This window comes from Dermacentor andersoni, chromosome 8 (genome assembly GCF_023375885.2).
Source record: "Dermacentor andersoni chromosome 8, qqDerAnde1_hic_scaffold, whole genome shotgun sequence".
In the NCBI taxonomy this organism is placed as follows: Eukaryota; Metazoa; Arthropoda; class Arachnida; order Ixodida; family Ixodidae; genus Dermacentor; species Dermacentor andersoni.
In genome coordinates, this window is record NC_092821.1 from 14,146,492 (window position 1) to 14,164,390 (window position 17,899).

Here is a 17,899-nt window from a genome sequence, read left to right on the forward strand (position 1 = left end):
GCCAAGGCTCCGATGGGGGCGCTGGTGACGGGTTTTTCCGCAGCGCCGCCTGGGCAGAGTCTGAGGTCTATTGGCCTACGACTCGGAGGCGGCAACGGCAGCTCACGGACTTTGGCACATGGAGACCGACCGGTATCATGATCAAGTTGGAGACTACTAGAGATTGACCACCTCTTGCAACTGTCTGGATACGGCGGAGAAGGACTTGTGATATGGTGCGGCTTCAATGGGTAAGCGTATGGTTTTTGCTGTAAGATTTACCAGCCTTCAATTTCTCTGTGTGTGTTGATTTGATTTGCTGGGATCATTTACTTGTATTCTGATTTACGTGGGTATCGCAGCAAGTATTGTGTGACAGCAGAGCCAAAGCTTAAAGTAGCGACCATGGTTCTAATGTGTTTGACGACAGCTGACCTGTTGTGGTTGTGTGAAGAGATCGAGGTAGACGTAGAGGAGGACTTGACGGAATCAGAGATTCGTAAAACCATTCTAGAAACTAACAGTGATTTGAAATTCATCGAACCAATGGGCAAACGAATTGCAAGTAAAAAACGGGAACAGGAAGCAATTAGGCAAGAACAGGAAAAACTTAGGCAAGAACTGGAAAGAGCTAGGCAGAAACTGAAAATCATTTCGCAGGAGAAAGACCTAATAGAAGTAACGAGGCAGTACGTTGCTGCATTGAACGAAGAAATTGAATGTTTTGAGCAGTTAATCCAGCAAAGTCAACAGCGGCTTGAGAAATCTGTAGGCTGGACGCAGCGAAAGTGGAAGGAAATCGACAGCAGATTTTGGACGAAAGCCGACAGAAGTAGCAGCGCCTGCGAGATTAGCAGCACGTTCACAAGTGAACTGAAAGTGCTAACAGTTAATGATGCGTTAGTGGCAGCAGAGGACGTTAAAGGCCAGAGTGAGAGCGACTAGGTGATGTGCCAACAGAGGACTGTAGAGACAGCTAGGCCAGCTGAGAACAAATTGGCACAGTTACCGCGCGTGTGCGTCGCATGTAAGGTTAACCAGGTTGCTAGCGAAGTAGAGAGTACTGCTGACCCGACAGACGCGAGCACCCATGTCGAGTCAGATCTGCGTGCCGAAGTGAAGTGCGAGCTGGACGGTGCAGTTGAGGGTAGTTCTCAGGATTGCAAGCTACCTAGCTCAAGAGAAGACAACTGCATTGTTCAGGGATCGGTGCAGCTCTCCGCCAGTCTAGGTAGCCACGAGAGCGATGATTTAGTTAGGAATCATTCAGACTGTGCGGGTAGAAGACCGATCCGGGCTGACGAAATGTGTACCGGCCAGTACGAGGCGCGAGAAGGCGACATGAGAGGGAGTTAAAGAGAAAGCGCCGCAGAAAGAAGCGCCGTAGGGATAAGAAAGCAGTAAATAAGGTAGCGCAGCCAAAGACGGCGACAGGCGCAAAAAGGCAGGGCGCAATGAAAAGAAAGGTGCGGTCGTCATTGACGACGTTGGCGCATCAAGCACGTTCGAGCCCTGGTCAAAAAGAGACCGAGAAGCATGTTCTGCACGGACGTGGGCAAAGGGCACGGGGCAGTTATGTTCCTTGTAGGTCCGTCGTTCTTTTCGAAGTTCAGCGTGTAGTGCAAAGGAGCGCAAGGTGGCAGGACGAGAACCGCCGCGCGAGCGCACAGACTGCGCGGAACTGGCAGCCCCGCATGTGCGGAATGCGGCGAGGATGAGACTCTCGCACATCTCCTGCTGCGATGCCCATCGTTCGACGCTGAGCGCACCGCGCTCTGTACATCCTATCGTCGTGTGGGTCTACCCTGCAACACGGAGACAGAACTACTATTTCCCGCAGCCCACGCCTCCATCGCCAAGAGAGCGTTTGCAGCCCTTCTCGACTTTTTTGTCGAAACTCAACTGAGAGCGCGGCTATAAGCCCCGCATTGCTTCTTCTTTTTCAACCCTCTTGCCCTTTTTTTTTCTTTTTTTTTTCTCCGCTCTCTTTCATTCTCTCTTAATCTTTTCCTTCCCACTTCCCCTACCCTGTGCAGTGCTGTTGAGGTGTCCTCCTTTGAGAGACAGTTACGGCACTGCACTTCTCTCTTCCCTTCACCCTTATAATCACTACACACACACACACTGGCAGGACGAGACGAGGTGATAAGGAGTTGCGACGCGGTCAGTCGAGTTCGTGATGAAAGCGTGGCGCCAGGACGCAAATTGGCTGGAGACTATAATGTCTTGAAGGAGCTTATAGTGTGTCAGCCCTTTTGTTGTTCCTGGGTAGCCAGAATAGCTTTCGAACCGCGACCACTTCGTGTACGGCACAAAAGTATGGGTCAGACGTAAGCGTTTGTAACGGAAGGCCAAGAGAGCTTCCGTAGAAGTAAAACGTCTTGTTTTGTTTTATTATTGAACATGTTGAAAAAGTTCCGCTATTTAAGACTAGAATTTCTTTCAGTATGTAAAGTATGAGCTTTGTGTTTTGTTGGAGAAGCTCCGAGATTTGAAAGATGCGTTTTATGTAAACATTTAGTCACGCGAGTTGTTAGTTAATGAGTAGATAGGCTTTCTTTTTTATGTATGTGTGAGTAACCTGAAGGTCAAGGTTATCAATGAAGAGGCCTATGGTAACGCGCGCGTGTATCAGTAAACCTTCTTTTTTTATAAGTGTTTTTTTTTAAGGTTAAGCGCGTAGATTTTCAGTTAGTGCGTGATTTGCACTGAGCAACGTTCGTAGTTCTTTTAGCGCGTGTCCTGTGCGGACAGAAGGAAGCAGAATGTTTATTACTGGGTTGCTCGTGCGTGTTGAGAGCACCCGTTTTCTGACTTGTCTAGTGCGCGAGCGTGGAACTAGTTGTTAGAAGACGCATTTTTTTAAAGGTTTTGCAGAGTGCTTAAGTTACGCAAGTTTAATTGTTCGTTTAAGGAACGTGTCCTGTGTGGACTAGAGAAAGACACGTGAGTGATCGTGGTGGCAGGTTTGCGTACGAAGCAAGTACACGTTCTGAATAGAGACCACAAAACTAGCGCGATTGTGATTACGTACCTGTGGAGTTCGACAGACGGTTCAGTGGCAACCGTACATGAGATAAATACGCCACTGTGATAGGGTAAGAACAGACTGTTCGAGAAGCTAGGCTGCTTAAGTTATGTTTGGGTATTGGTGGTTGAGAGCCTTCAGTTTAATTCTGCGTAAACCTTTACTCTTGTGCTGCGCGACGGTCGGGTTTGGTAGCGGTCAAGGGGAACGGGAACGCTCCTTTTGGCGGCACAAAAGTTTGGGGCAAAATTTGGGGTTCCCAGTTGAGTGGCTTGCATTGAAATTTAGATAGGAAGCCTGGTGGGTTAACAGCTGATTCCGGGCGTTTGCACGACGACTGGTATTGTGTGGCCGGGATCGACTCTTCTGTGCCAGTTGTTGTGAGATGGTTTAAGGCATTCCAAGTGGGCAGGGATTGCAGAGAGCAAAGGCATCTTCTTGCTCGCCAGCCGTTGTCTTCCTGCCCAGCGGTTGTCAGCACTGGCCTGTCGAGATTTTCCGGGCCATGGAGGAGCCGTTAGGAATGGCCTGCCGAGGTGGCAACATGCTAGTTTTTGCAGCCAGCTGCAGCTGCGAGCTTGGCGAGCTTCCTCGAAGACAACATGGAAGCCTTCAACACCTGCTGCGGTGACTCGTTTCTTAGGGGCCGCAAGGTGCCTCGTCAACAACCCGCCGGCGCCGGATGACTAAACGCGATCAGCTATTGTTAGTGAAATCGCCAACGCCTTCACGGTTCGACTGAAGCAGGGGGATTTCCTGGAAGGAGATGCCTTGCGGCGCCTTTTCACGGGTCTTTGAAGACGCCAGACAATGGGCAGTGGCGGAGGCCACATATGTTTCAGCTGCTTGCGAAGGTGAGGGAATGGCGCTGGTAAGTCTGGATTGAATACCTGCACACGGAGGCCTTGGATTCGCGACAACGGCAGCGTACGTAAGTGGAACAGGCTTAGGAGGCGGCTGATGAGCAAGTGGTACTGCATTAACGACTTGTTCTTGTATCACCTGACGGAGATTGGGAGACAAGGGCGACTCTGAGGCTGGACTGACTGGCAGAAGAGAGAGTTGGCGTGCCACTTCTCGTAGAAATTGCTTGATTTGGTCAAAAATTGCTGAACTGCAAGAGTAGAACTGACAGCATCACTCAAAGCTGAAAGCGTGACGTTCGGAGACAGAGCTCGGCGCGTAGAAAGCCGTAGTTTGCGCAGCTCTTCATAGCTCTGGCAAAGCGTTATGAGGTCGTTGACCGTCTGAGGGTTCTTTGCCAAGAGCATTTGGAAGGCGTCATCTTCTATGCCTTTCAGGATGTTCTTGACCTTGTCATCTTCGGTAATATCTGGGTTTATACTCCGGCAAATGTCAACTACATCTTCATGTAGCTGGTAAAAGTTCCGCCCCTTTTGTTGGGCACGAAAGCGAAGGTGTTGTTCAGCCCGAAGTTTGCGCACAGCAAAGCGAGCGAAGACTTTTCGAAGTGCCATTCGGAATGCTGTCCAGGTGGAAAAGTCAGCCTCATGGTTGCGGAAATAAATATGGGCGACCCCGGAAAGGCAGAATGGTACGTAACTAAGCTTGTTGGCTTCAGACCATTTGTTGTGGGCACTCACTTGGTTGTACGATGACAGTCAGTCCTCTACGTCATGATCGTCAGTGTCATTGAATATAGGAGGATCCTGTTGGCATGGCGCACCAGGACAGACGACTGGAGGCGGTGCCATGGGTGGCTCGGTAGGACTAGTCTCCTCAGGCATAGGAGATGTGGCAGGGGTCTTCTGGCTTCGGTGTTCCAGGATATATATATATATATATATATATATATATATATATATATATATATATATATATATATATATATCCTAGAACTCCGAAGCCGGACGACCCCTGTCACATGTCCTGTGCCTAAGGAGATGTATATATATATATATATATGTATATATATATATAGGATGATGCCGCACGCAAAAAACATATGTGGAACAATTTACATCGGAAAAAGTAAGTGGCAAACGCGAAGGCAGGTACAAGGCGACAGCTCCAGTAGACCGTTCTACCACTTCCTGTTCGTCTCGCACAAGCGTGCACGGTCCTGTCCAAATGCACCGTAAGATAATTCTCGGGGGCTGGAGCAGCTGGAAACACTATAATATGGCGCGATGGAGCGTCGCTGGAACACCGGCTCGATAGCGGCGGATCACGGTATGTGCTGCCGAATCCGAAACGCGTGTTCTGCATGCTATTGCAGGTTGTTGAAGTAAGGCAGCAGCCGCGCTCAAAGATTGCATTAGCAAGAAGCCTAATCATCGGCCAATATTTTTTACTTTAATATCACTAATTCTTATTACCACATTATTCACATAAATTATTACGTGAGATTGAAGCGCAGTATGAAATATGGTCGGCGATTAAAAAAGATATTAAATGACGTCTAACACTGCTAACAAGAAATAAAAGCTGTTAACGCTCCGGAAATTGCTCAGTATATATGTCGCAGCTATAGTTACAAATATTCTTGATACGCGAAGGGCTGCTTGATTACCTCTAGCCTCCAGGCTGCAAAATCAATGTCCGGCTAATTCCAGAAATAACGCGCCTATTATTCGATGCTTCGAGAAACCATTGCAATATGTTTTTGGTAGTACTCGCTGATGAAAAACATGGAAAATGCGGTATCAGATTGACGTATTGCGTTATAGCAGGGCCTTTTTGAAGGGCCTGGCGGAAAACACAGCAAGCCGGTGTTTTTGTTGATGCAGCATCTTCTGTTGTGTTGAAAGCAATACATCGCTGAGCAGCGGTGATTTATGGTTATCGAAGTCACATCTTTACCAAACGACATAGTTTTATCTAGTATAATTTGGCGTGGCTATATGCAATGATGCGCTTCCAGAGTACACGTACAGCCGTCGCCCATTATAGGAATATAATACTTGACATCCGCACCTAGACGTAGCAAGCATCGGGAAATGTTCTTACAGAGCATGCACCTCTGTTTAAACATTGGCGAGTTAGCTCCCTATCTTCTTTAAAGATGTGTAATCCTTACAACCAACGCATTTTCCTTTCACCCGTATGTATGGTCAATAGCACGGGATGACTATATGCAAATTAAAAGGCTAGGTAGAGGTTAGAATTGCTGAATCCTTCTTGTGAATGTTGTAACTCATTCACCCTCATTTTGCGTACCTGTATCCGCTCATGCCCCTTGCGCCGAATGGTAAAGCGACCTGCTTATTTCCACAAAGGCGGTCAATGAAAGCAGTTGTTGCTCCGATGAAGACTAGTCCCCGTGTTGCGCTGTAGCCTGAGACTTCTTTTGTTGCCCAGTTGTGGATAAAACAAGGAAGTTGTTTATCGTGGTGCATAAACCTATGCATCGGGGAATATGTTCCACATATTTTCTGATGTGCGTTTGAGATCATTGACTAAGAAGTAATTGTGGGCCTGGGTGCTATAACGTAAAACTACTCCAAACTTTTCAATTCCATCTCTGCAATCAGCCCTCCGCGATTGGTCAAAAAACTTTTTTGGACCACCCCCCCTACGCCTTTCTGCCACGCGACCTCACGGAAAATGCGATAGCTCCCTATCTGATATGACGTGCACAGACTGATTATGCATGATTGGATCGAACAAAAGAAAAAGAGATATTTCTCATTCCACGCCTTTTCCCAATTAGCCCTCGGCTATTGGTCAAAAGTTTTCGGGCTGCACCCACTACACCTGCCTTTCGCGCGACGTCACAAAACCGCGAAAGCTCACCGCGTCAAAGTGACGTGTACGCATTAAGGATACATTAATACGCCACACAAAACTGAAATTGTTTTCTGAATAGCCGCACGTTGCCCCGTACCAAAAGAAATAAAAGGTGGATGCCGCCGATCGCTCAGGCAGTGGCTACTCGTACCTGCCAGGGAGCACAGATTTGTTTGCGTATTATTACACTTCTTGCATGGCCGTGTTACGTTTTCGAGCACTTTCAGCACGTTTACGACCTCGCTCTGCCAACTATTCCTTGCTGAGGATCCGTTATAGCGGCATTCTTAGCATTCCGTTGCACGCCGCCGCAATTTTAGACTAGCTGCCGCAGGCTAGCTAAGGGAAGCGGGTCAATCGCACACGCCGGCACTACCCTGCTCATCTAGTAATCTACTTTCAGTGCACTGGCTCGGCCCCGTCCGTACCCTCAACGCTTGAGCGTGCTCCTCGCCTCCTGGCAGTGAATACCAATCGAACAACCACTCAAAGTAGGCAAAGTTATGCGTTTTTAAAGCAAACAAAAGTGACCTCCTATAAACTAAGGGAGCGTTTGATTGGGCTGTTGCGACAACGCTACAGGTCACCGCTCGATGCTTGCGCCGGCAGTTACGCAAATTTCAAGCCAGGAGTTTGTAATAAAAACATATTGGAATAGTTTTGTGTTATAGGTCCCCCAGTCTGTGTTCCTTGGTTTATAGGTAGAGTCAAAAGATGAAGAAAGAAGAAAACACAACGACAAACTTAGTGCTGACACGAAATTGAGCGTAAAGTTCGCTGACGGGACAATATATAGAAGCGATAACACTAACAGCAACACAACAACAAATAATAAAAAATTTATTCCTTTTACATGTTGGTAACCCCCACATAACGACGGATCGCACTCACTAAACAACTACTATATCCCCCGCATAGAGATATTCCCAATAAATATTGAGCTATATTGGGTAATTTTGCTTCAAGGATACAAAAAAGCTTCATTGTGGCATAACCGAAGTCTTCCTAAGCCAAATAACCACCACGCCGACCAACCAAATGAGGTTGGTCAACCAACCAGACCGTCAAGTCCTGTGCTAGCTTACTGTGACGTCTTGCAATCTAAAGAAAAACGTCTGCTGAGGACTACCAAAGTTTCATCAACAATTAGAGATTCTATTACGTTCAGCAAAAAGTCAGTACTTGAAAAAAAGCTTTTCTCGGTGAAATTAAGTTTCATCTGTTGCAGCCTTATAAACCAATGAAATTACTGCTAATAAATGCTTCCTCGGTGCCAAATCTAGACATGCCGTGTTCCGTTATAGGCTTCCTTTGTTCTCGGTGCCCTTCCCTATGCAGAGTAGCATGTGGGCGCCTGCTGATACGCTGCTAGAGTTATCTGTATTTCAACAAAGAGCTTCCTCTCTCTCTTTCCCTCTCTCTCCATCTCACTCCTTCGAAGTTTGTGTCACGCGCACTGTACGGTATTTGTATATTTGCGCCGTAGTAGACAGAGCAAAAGTGCGAAAGCACCCAACTGGACAACCTCGATGACGAGGACAATTTTCAATGTCAAGAGGTGGGGTTGATTTGCAAAGGGCAAACTTGTGTGCCTGGATCAATAAGCTGAAAACCGTAGACAAAACAAGAAAATCACAGAATCACACAAGAGCCAAACATTCATCGTCACTTGCAAATACGGTCGCACTTACTGAAAAAAGTTCAATTCTTTGTCGGATAGGGCGACTGATGCTGCAGTCGTGCCTGCGTCAACAACTTTGCTAGAGCGGTCATAACAATGTTCTCTGGCAACTGTCTTGAGCTATAATTGTAGGGTGTGGTATCAAGAATGACATTGTAGTGCCAGGAAGCCTGCTTCTCGATTGCGTACGTTGTTGCAGCGCTCGCATACATATTCATGCCTGTTTGACCTATACAACATGCACCACGAGTTAGAAGTTTAGGTTATGAATTATTGGCTCAAAAACGTTCATAAAGTGCCAAATTTTTGGAACTGCTTGATAGAATCGGTGCATTAAATGAATATAGGAAAGTAGAAGCTTTGTCCGAAAGGCGAAGCATCAATTGCGATAGCAAATTAATGGACAGCTATACTAAGTAAGAGTAGCAAATTTATTTGCCGTATAAAGTTGTAAACATTGGCATTAAGTAAATTAACAAGCACGGTGTCACGCGCGCACAAACGTGAACACGTCTCACCCAATGACCGCGGAAACAGGCCCTGAAAACGCTCGGTAAGTGCGGCAGCAACAATGAGCGAATTCACCTTCGTGCATCTCACTTCAACGCGCACGAAACGTCGAAAGCGCAGCGCACACCTTCGAAGCCACCGGCACTACGCGCACGCTGCAAACATCGCAAATCGCTTTGGACATGAGGCCCGCGCGGGTGCGCACTTCTGTCACGTCGCAGATCGCTTTCAAATAAGGCGCGCACACGGCCACACCGTAAGCAGCAGCCACTGGAGAAGTACGCCCCTCCTACCTCGCCGCGCCCCAGTGCATGTCGTCGAAGTCAGAGAAATTGGTCGATACTTTTCTAGGCAGTTCTTGTCTCCAGATTGATGTAAGGGCTTGATTATTGCTGTTTTCCGGCAATCTCGATGCATGCCATCCTGAAGAAACTCACTAAACAAAATTTCCATGTATTTCGCGCACCATTTGGCATACCGTTTTAACAAGGCATTTGGTATTCCATCTCGGCCGGGGCATTTGTTTACATCAATTTTTAACCTTAAGTTACATATATCATACTCACAAATAACAATATTAGGAATAGAAGTCAAATCCATGTGAAAAGAAGGCAGACAACCATCATGCTTTGACAATACACTGCTGAAATGATTATTAAAAGCAGAATGTACAACCTGGTCATCGTCTGTACTATGAACATATTTAGTTCATAGTTCATATGATTATGAACTGTCTGTTATGAACATATCGGAAAGGGACGAATATTGAGTCATCGTCATCCAGAGTCTCTCTCGAGACGTTTTCATAAAAGTAGGCAGCTGTACATTAAAGTAATTTTGTTTATCATTTACGATCATTTGTTATAAATGATTTGACGCTTGCTCAATGACCCTTCCGGAATTTCAACACGTTTTCAATTTTGCGCGATTTTTAAGCCGTTTAAGCTTGCGTTGCTGGCACAACGTCTTCCGAGTAATCCAGGGATTCCGACGCGTAGTCTTCCTCGCAATATTTGGTAGAAACTTTTGCACACCACCGAATATACTGCATTTAAGTAAAAGCCACAGATCGTTCATGCTAGCAGTGTTATTTGTTAAGTCATACAGATGAAATGCTAGTGTATCAATTAGAGACTTGTATGAGTCTGACCTACCGAATTATGGCAAACATTTTTCAAAAAACAGTCTAAAAGCTCGGGCTAGTTGGTGGGTCACCTCTAACTATGCTTGCAGTGCAAGGCTTCACATGGAATAAACGTTAAGTCTAGGATGTGGATAGCGCTGACCCGCCGTGGTTGCTTAGTGGCTATGGTGTTGGGCTGCTAAGCACGAGGTCACGGGATCGAATCCCGGCCACGGCGGCCGCATTTCGATGAGGCCGAAAACACCCGTGTACTTAGACATAGGTGCAAGTTAAAAAACCAGGTGGTCGAAATATCCGGAGCCCCCACTACGGTGTGCGTCATAATCATAAAGTGGTTTTGGCACGTAAAACCCAATATTTTTTTTTAGTAGCGCTGTATCTTTGCCCTAGTATATTGTTTCGTCCACTTGAAGTCTTGGAATGTAAGCATTTCAGAATCACTTTAGCACGTGTATCGTCGTCAGCAGTAGCACCAGCAGCCTATTTATACAGCCACTGCAGGACGAAGGCTTCACTCAGCGATCTCTAATTACGCCTGTACCGCGCCAGCTCATTCCATCTTGCGCCTGCAAGCTTCCTAATTTCATCGCCCCACCTACTTTCCTGCCGCACTCGACACCCTCTCCCTTACCGTGCTACCTATTCTGCAACTCCACCAGGATTAGATTTACTAGTTCCACTACTCTGACGGCACTAGGATCACGAGGAAAAAATGTATAGAACAAAAATGGCTTGGAGTGCATAGGGAAGGCATTACCGAATCGTGACTAGGAGCTTACGGTTGTCACGGAAAGGAAAAGTTTACAATCGTTGCATTGTATCGATTATAACTGACCAGGCAGAAAATTAGAGGTTAACAACGAAGCTCGAGAAGAAGTTTGGGATCGCGCAAAGAGCGACGCATGGAAAAACGTTAGGCATAATGTTAAGAGGCAGAAATTGAGTGTTGTGGATGCGAGAACAAACGGGGAAAACCCATGTTCTAGTTGACATTCGCAAAAAAAAAAAAAAAAATACAGTGACGTTTCACTTCGTGAATGCGGGTGACGCGCAAGCATGCGGATGCTATAGCGTACAGGGTGCTATCAGCCTTGGGTACGCCTAAACGCCTACACTGTCTCTGCATCGCAAATCATATGGTGCGCAGAACGCAGCAGCCGCCGGAGTAGAACGCCCCCTTGTAAACATTCGCTGACTAACGAAATTCACTAGCATGTTGTTATCGCGCCGGCAAACATAAACACTTCGCACTGGCTGTCAAAACGCTGGAGTAAGAAATCGCCACAGCAGCAGTGAGCCAAGTGATCTTGGGCTGTGCGTCACGTCTACGCAAACTGGGGGGAGAGAACACAGCGCACGCAAAGCGACGAGCCTTCTGGCCCTCCTAGACTGTGCTCCCGAAGGAGATCGCTTTCAATAGGAGGTAAACCACGCGCGCCTCTGCTTACGCTGCCTACCTTCGTCCTCCGCGATGCTTCGCCTCGTTTCTCCTTTCCGTATTCGCTCAACGTTACCCACAATATCCTCTGGGAGGCATTACTTTACCGTGCGCTCGCGCTCCTATGTACTTTCTCCGGCGCGCGGTTTTCTTCACCTCCAGGCGCGTTCCTCGTTGGCTTGCTTCGCACCCTCACACATCTCCCGCTGATTTGACGAGCTGGATAGTTACGCTTGCGCGTAAACTGGAGCTAGGCAGTTCATGCAATGCGCAGGGTAGATAACCGGTGGGTCATTAGAGTTACAGAACATGTATCAATGATTACCTTCTTCTCTAGTTCACGGCGTGCAAATGAGTCTGGCTACATTGATGTTCGAACCGGAGCTTCATAGTATTGACATCATGGCAAATCTGATGTCATTTTGGACGGCCATCTCGTGTGAGAGTGCGCGTATGAAATTATTCCCTAATAGTTGCCATCACTTTCAAGCCAACTGGGGCAAAATTACTTCTATGGTACCGGGCAATGACTAAAGGGTGATAGACAATTGTGGCAGCTTTTTGACGTTCTCATAAATATGTGTAACTGATAAGCCAGTTAATGCATTATAACACATTGTGTCATGTCCAGCGAAGACAACAAAGATAATCGTATTCTAAAGTGCTTTGGCATTCACACTCGTTCAACGACCATCAAAATGCAAATAGGCATCGAGCTTGCTTTGACGCGAGGCCTCTTCACTCACGAACAACACGATTTAACAAGCCTTTATTACTCAATACCTTACTGTTCTCTATCGTTCCCCTGTTTTTCGCATGTGAGCAATCGAAGCTAGTTGCTATTTCAACTACTGGACTTCCCATACAATTCTTCGTCGCAATTTTGCAATGCAATAGAGTGAAATCACGGAACCTATTAAATTGTTTCGTGCAGTTATCGTCGTAGTCTTGTTATGCTTTTCTTCTCTACGTCTGCCGTTCTTTTTTAGGTAAAGCACTACCTAACAATAAATAGAATTACTTAGAAGAAATAGAATTGGGCAATATCTAGTGGCTGTTGGGTTGATGTATTGTAAACTTCTGGTATAAGATATAGTGGAAGAGATATGTCATTGGAGGAAAATTTACCTGCGCCTTGCAGAAACCGGCCATTCAAATCTGGTAGCCAGGTAAAATTGGTGACTCCGAACTCAAACATATTCAAGAGGTCAGCACCGGTCATGTTCATGATGACCAGATCACTGTCATACGGCATGGCACCGAGTACATCACCTAGAGTTAGATTTGCTGAAAAGAACAAACAGGAGTGTGATGAAGCCATTGTGAAGTTCCGGGGGTTTAGAAGTTTTACTGATGCTAAGCGTTGTTGACAGTCACTTTGTAGAATAGATTTACACCTTTGCGTAATCACACAATGGTGCTTTCCCCACGATATCACTCGACAGAAGTTCTCAGCCAGCATATTATTTCAACTTATTCTATAATGTGACGAATGGCTAAATACACTTTAGGTGCAAGCGCTGTAGTGATCTAATTCATGTAGAATCTTGGATATGCACTACAAATTACATTCACCAATTGGACTTGTTATGGCGTATGAACAAGAACTAATTTTGCTGTCAAGAGGGTCGCCATCGCTTCCTGCTTATGGTATAGCTCATCGCATAGATATTGGATCATCACGGCCTTTGCTATAGAAGTGGTATGGAGTCTCACATTTGGAGCTCAAGGTGATCAATGACTAAGTCCGCGAAATATTAAATAAGAATGTAATTTAAGTATCATGTAGTCCGTGGGCCGCACCACTCTTGCTCGATAAGAAGAAAGATGATAGACGTCGATTTGGAGTTGACTACCACTACCTGAGGACTCTCCTATAAAGACGTGTGCCATCTTCTACGTTTTGATGATGCTATCTACTGCCTTTCATCAAGATGTTAATTTTACTCTGTTGGCCTGAGGTCGGGGCACTAGCAGATTCCTATGCACAAGGGAGACAAGGAGGAAATTAAATTTGCAACAACCGACTGACTTTTTTACTTCTGTGTGATGCGTTCGGACTGTGTAACGCGTCTGTACCTTTCCAGTACCTTATGGACAGAATTCTGCGTAGTTTGAAGCGGGAAGTGTGCTTGTGCTGTTTAGACGATGTAGTGATTTTCGAATGCCCATTCAGTGAGCACAACGCATGTCTCGGTGTGGTGCTAGACTGCTTGGGCAGAGCGTGTTCGACGCTCAACTCGAAGAAATCCCACATTGGAGAGCGCCAAACACTGGTTTTGGACCATCTATTGAATAAGGACTGCGTATGACCCAGTGCAACGAAGCCTGCTGCTGTCGAAGCCTTCAAACTACCTCGCTCAGTAAAGGAGCTGTGCTGTTTCTTGTGCTTTGCTCATACCTCCGCGGGTTTGTTCGTGCATTTGCGAACATTGTGTGTTCGCTGACCTGCTTCCTTCGAAAGGGCACTTCTATTGAATGGATCCCTGAATGTGAAGCCTGTTTTTGTTAGCTGAAGTTTTTCTGACGTCCCATCCCATTCTCCGACATTTCGACCCTGCGACTCCCACAGACGCTAATGCGGACTCTAGAGGTATCGGCGTTGGCACTGTATTTAGTCAACCCAATGCCAAGGAACACGTGCTTGCCTCTGCGAGTCACTTCTTGAGAAAATCCGAGTGCAACCACACCTCCACAGAGAAAGAACATCTTGCAGTGATCTTTGCAGTAGAGCGCTTCAGGTAATAGCTTGTGGTCGCCACACCACCATAGTGACAGACCGCCATTCTGTTTTCTGGGTGGTTAATCTGTGTGATCCACCACGTCGCTTTGCGCGTTGGACATTTTGTTTACAGGAGTATGACTTTACCTTTTCTTACAAAACCGGCCAACGACACGCCGATGTGGACTACCTCCAGTGCATGCAACTTCCAACGACAGACTTTTACGCGCACAACTCCGATCGCTGTTTCACGCTATTTGAGCAAGTATTTCTTGATATCAATACCTTCGTGATCGAGGTACAAAAAGACATAACATTAGAGCCATTGCTCCCTACTCCGCGGAAATGAGCACTGGTCACTCGTTTCTGTGTTGGTGATGGGGTACTGTATAAAAACAATTCTGCCACAAGCCTACAATATCTCCGCGGGGTCCCGCCTAGTCTCCGCGTTTCCATCTTGCGCGATATGCATGACGATTCAACACCTGGTCCTTTTGGATCTGCGTGAATATTATACCGCATTCAAGAAAGTTTCTACTGAACTAAAATACGTCAGACGAACAGTAGAACTGCAGCGAAGGTCAACGTCATAAGAGTCAGACGAGCGCTGCTCCTGGTCCACTACGTCCAGTGAAACCCTCTAGCACTCCTTTTAAAGGGCCCCTGAAACAGTTCCGACAAATTTTGTAGACGCGTAGGGTACAGCTAAAGTTAATCATTCGCAACACAACTTGTGTGAAACGTCTCATATTAAGAAAGTTACGGACGATTGCAAGTTACCCTCCTCCATAGAGATGCATTTTCCCCTCAACTCGTTCACCGAGTGAATGGGGCTAAGCTCCGCCTTCACTGGTTCTGCGTCATGATGACACGTCGTGTCGTCGACTTGCGGTTCTCTAGGGGCGAGAGCGCGAAGCATATCCAAAGTCTCCGCCAGCTGCTTGACAGTCGACCCCAAGCGAGAGCTATCGAAGGAGTGTGCGTTGCGAGCATTCTGTCACAGCGCTGAACGTGTCTTGTATTCCGGTAACCACAGCCTAGCCGGGCGTTTCGACGGAATGGTGGAGGCATAAACTCAAGCTGATGAAGGAACTTTAGCGTAGACGTACGTGATCTGCCTCATCGGTCTGCACGGTCCAGCCACCCGTTGGCGCAGAGTTAACGTGTAAAAGTGTAAAACATTTTAAACAGTTACAAAAACAACGTGTTAACGATTACACTCCTGCAAAAACGTTACACCAGCAGCAAAGCATAATACATTTTGTTACCGCTACTGTGCGCAGTTGAGGTCCGTGCCACAAGGTGACGCACTATGCAGACCCTTCCCATTTGCGCTTCTGCTAATCCCGTGAAGGACACGCAAGGGGACACAGCCAGGCCCTTACCCCTTGCGCTTGCGTTTACCCTAATATAGGACTCGCGAAACGCTATTGCGCCAGTAATCTTCCGGTGTAAATTTAAGGCTGCACACGCGCAAATCCTGGCGCCGATCGGATAGCGGCAGTCCTATGCGCTGCAGCCAGTCTGCTCGTCTGCTGCCATGCAGAAAGACACGATGTCACAGCTTGACATATTGCCAGTTCCAACGTTTGCAATGCACAATGCAAACAAAGTCGAATCATAGTGCTAACGAAGAGACTCAGACCGACTCTGACCGCGGAGCTCTCGTCAAAATGGAGCATGTTGTACCACAAACAGACGACGCTTTATGTGTGCCAGAAGTGCTTAAGTGTAGTGAAAAATTGTTCTTGTGCATTCTCTTACTGTTACTTCTTCTTTATAGAAACAAATTAAATAACATTCCGACTATTACGAACATCATTTGTTCACCATGAAGGTGGAAAATTATTGATGACGCGCCCTGGGCAGCCAATTGGATGGCTCACCCAGATAACGTCATATGGGTGATTTACGTCATATGGGTAGGGCGGCTGACGATTCAGCCTAACAGTGTGCTGCGATCGGCAGCGATTTACATTTTTTAAAACCTTATAACAAATAACACGCTTTACGCGGAGCGCTTGGATGCGTCAATTAATGACCAGAAGGACCTACTCTAACGACTGAGTACGTTTGTAGAAAATCGTCAAAATCGTTTCAGGGTCCACTTAAGTGAGTCGGCATCGGCCTTCTCTATTCTTTCCCGCGCACATCTAGTGAGAATTGTTGGATTGCCTTGCATGCGGATAAGTTTACACGCTAGTGGGGGACAGCTTCTATAATATCGGCTGCTGCAACCGAAGTGCGCCCTTCGCTATTTCGTTTCGTCATTCTCAGACGAAGACCTCTCAGAGTCGTCTTCAGGGATCAGGGGCGTCAGTTCAATTCAGACATGGTCAAAGAGATGCGTTCTCTACTTAGTTCATGTTTTCAAAATTCCATCCGCATCATCCACAAAACAACGACTTTACGGAATGCACCAGCCGGACTCTTACAAACAGGTTGTTCATGTATGTTGCGTCGGACCATAAGAGCTTGGATAGGGTGCTATCTTTCGTTACGTGCGCATTTAATAATGGATAGCACGAAGCTACAGTATACAATGCCTTCTTTCTTCTTTACGCCCGTAGACCTTGTTATCAACTAGGTAATATCTCCCTATTTTCCAGCCACAATAAAATTTGCATATCCAAAACCGTCTCTCTTGCTGAGCAGGCCCAACGACTTGCTTCTTTGCTCACTGTAATTTCAGAAGACCGCTCAAAGGCACGCTACGACCGCCGACGCCGGCATGTGATATTGTCACGTTGTAATGACGATCAAGAACACAGTAGACAAATTACGAATGACGAAACGATGTACTTATTTGGCGAACCTATGCCCATAAAAACAAGTTACGCTCAAAGCACAAGGATAGCAGCGAACACAGTCGGCGATCGTCGAAATCAGATAAGCGGGTTAAGCGCGTCGGCTTTTATACATGAGTCCTCGAATGTATCAAACAAACGCTCGTGCCCGCTTGTCTTCCAGAAAGTACTTCATAATCACGTCACAAATACATTCACTCAGACTACACAAGATTCGGTGAAAACAGACAGTGATAGAACCATCGATAACATTGGAGAAGCTTCCAAAACATGCACGCGCGTCATGCACTGAGCAATAACATTGCTTAGACAGAAAAACACCGTCACCCGATAAGGATAAACAAGTACACGGGACCGTGTTATTATAGGGTTGCTGTGGACACTGGCAAGAAAACTTAGATTATGTTTAAAACTGATAGTCCACAACACTGGAACGTATCTTGTTACCGATCGCATAAGCGAATTGACCTACCGCATATCCCGTCTCGTATGAAATGGCCGACGGTAAGCAAAGACTGAAGACAGAAATGTCACCCGTTTAATGCCTTTTATTTATGGTCAGCCTGTTTGACTTGCCCGGTGGGCTTCGTCTGCACGGAGGAAAATCTGATAGTCTTATGGGCTTATTCTTATGAGCGTTTTTGGCTTGCCCCTCAATAGAATGTGGGGCATTCAAGACGGGCCAAGAAGAAGAAGGCGGCATGTGGCTGGCCAGATGAATTTCAACAGGCACTCGGCTGACCATGACCGTCGCGACTACTACTACATGGCATCTGTATAAAGGCCTTTCGTGGGCCTTTATTGTGGTCATGGGCAGCGAATGCGCACAGGGTGATGCAG

The 17,899-nt window shown here is 46.6% G+C and overlaps 1 protein-coding gene across 3 annotated transcripts in view; it reads right to left on the minus strand.

The window, feature by feature from the left end:
- LOC126526649 (protein 5NUC-like) overlaps window positions 1-17,899 on the minus strand; it is a 152,875-nt gene that overhangs the window by 17,045 nt on the left and 117,931 nt on the right. For all 3 annotated transcript variants that reach the window (XM_050174515.3, XM_055068330.1, XM_055068329.1), the window contains one exon: window positions 12,659-12,817. In XM_050174515.3, coding sequence (XP_050030472.1) covers window positions 12,659-12,817 — 159 coding nt within the window. The remainder of the gene's footprint in view (window positions 1-12,658; window positions 12,818-17,899) is intronic.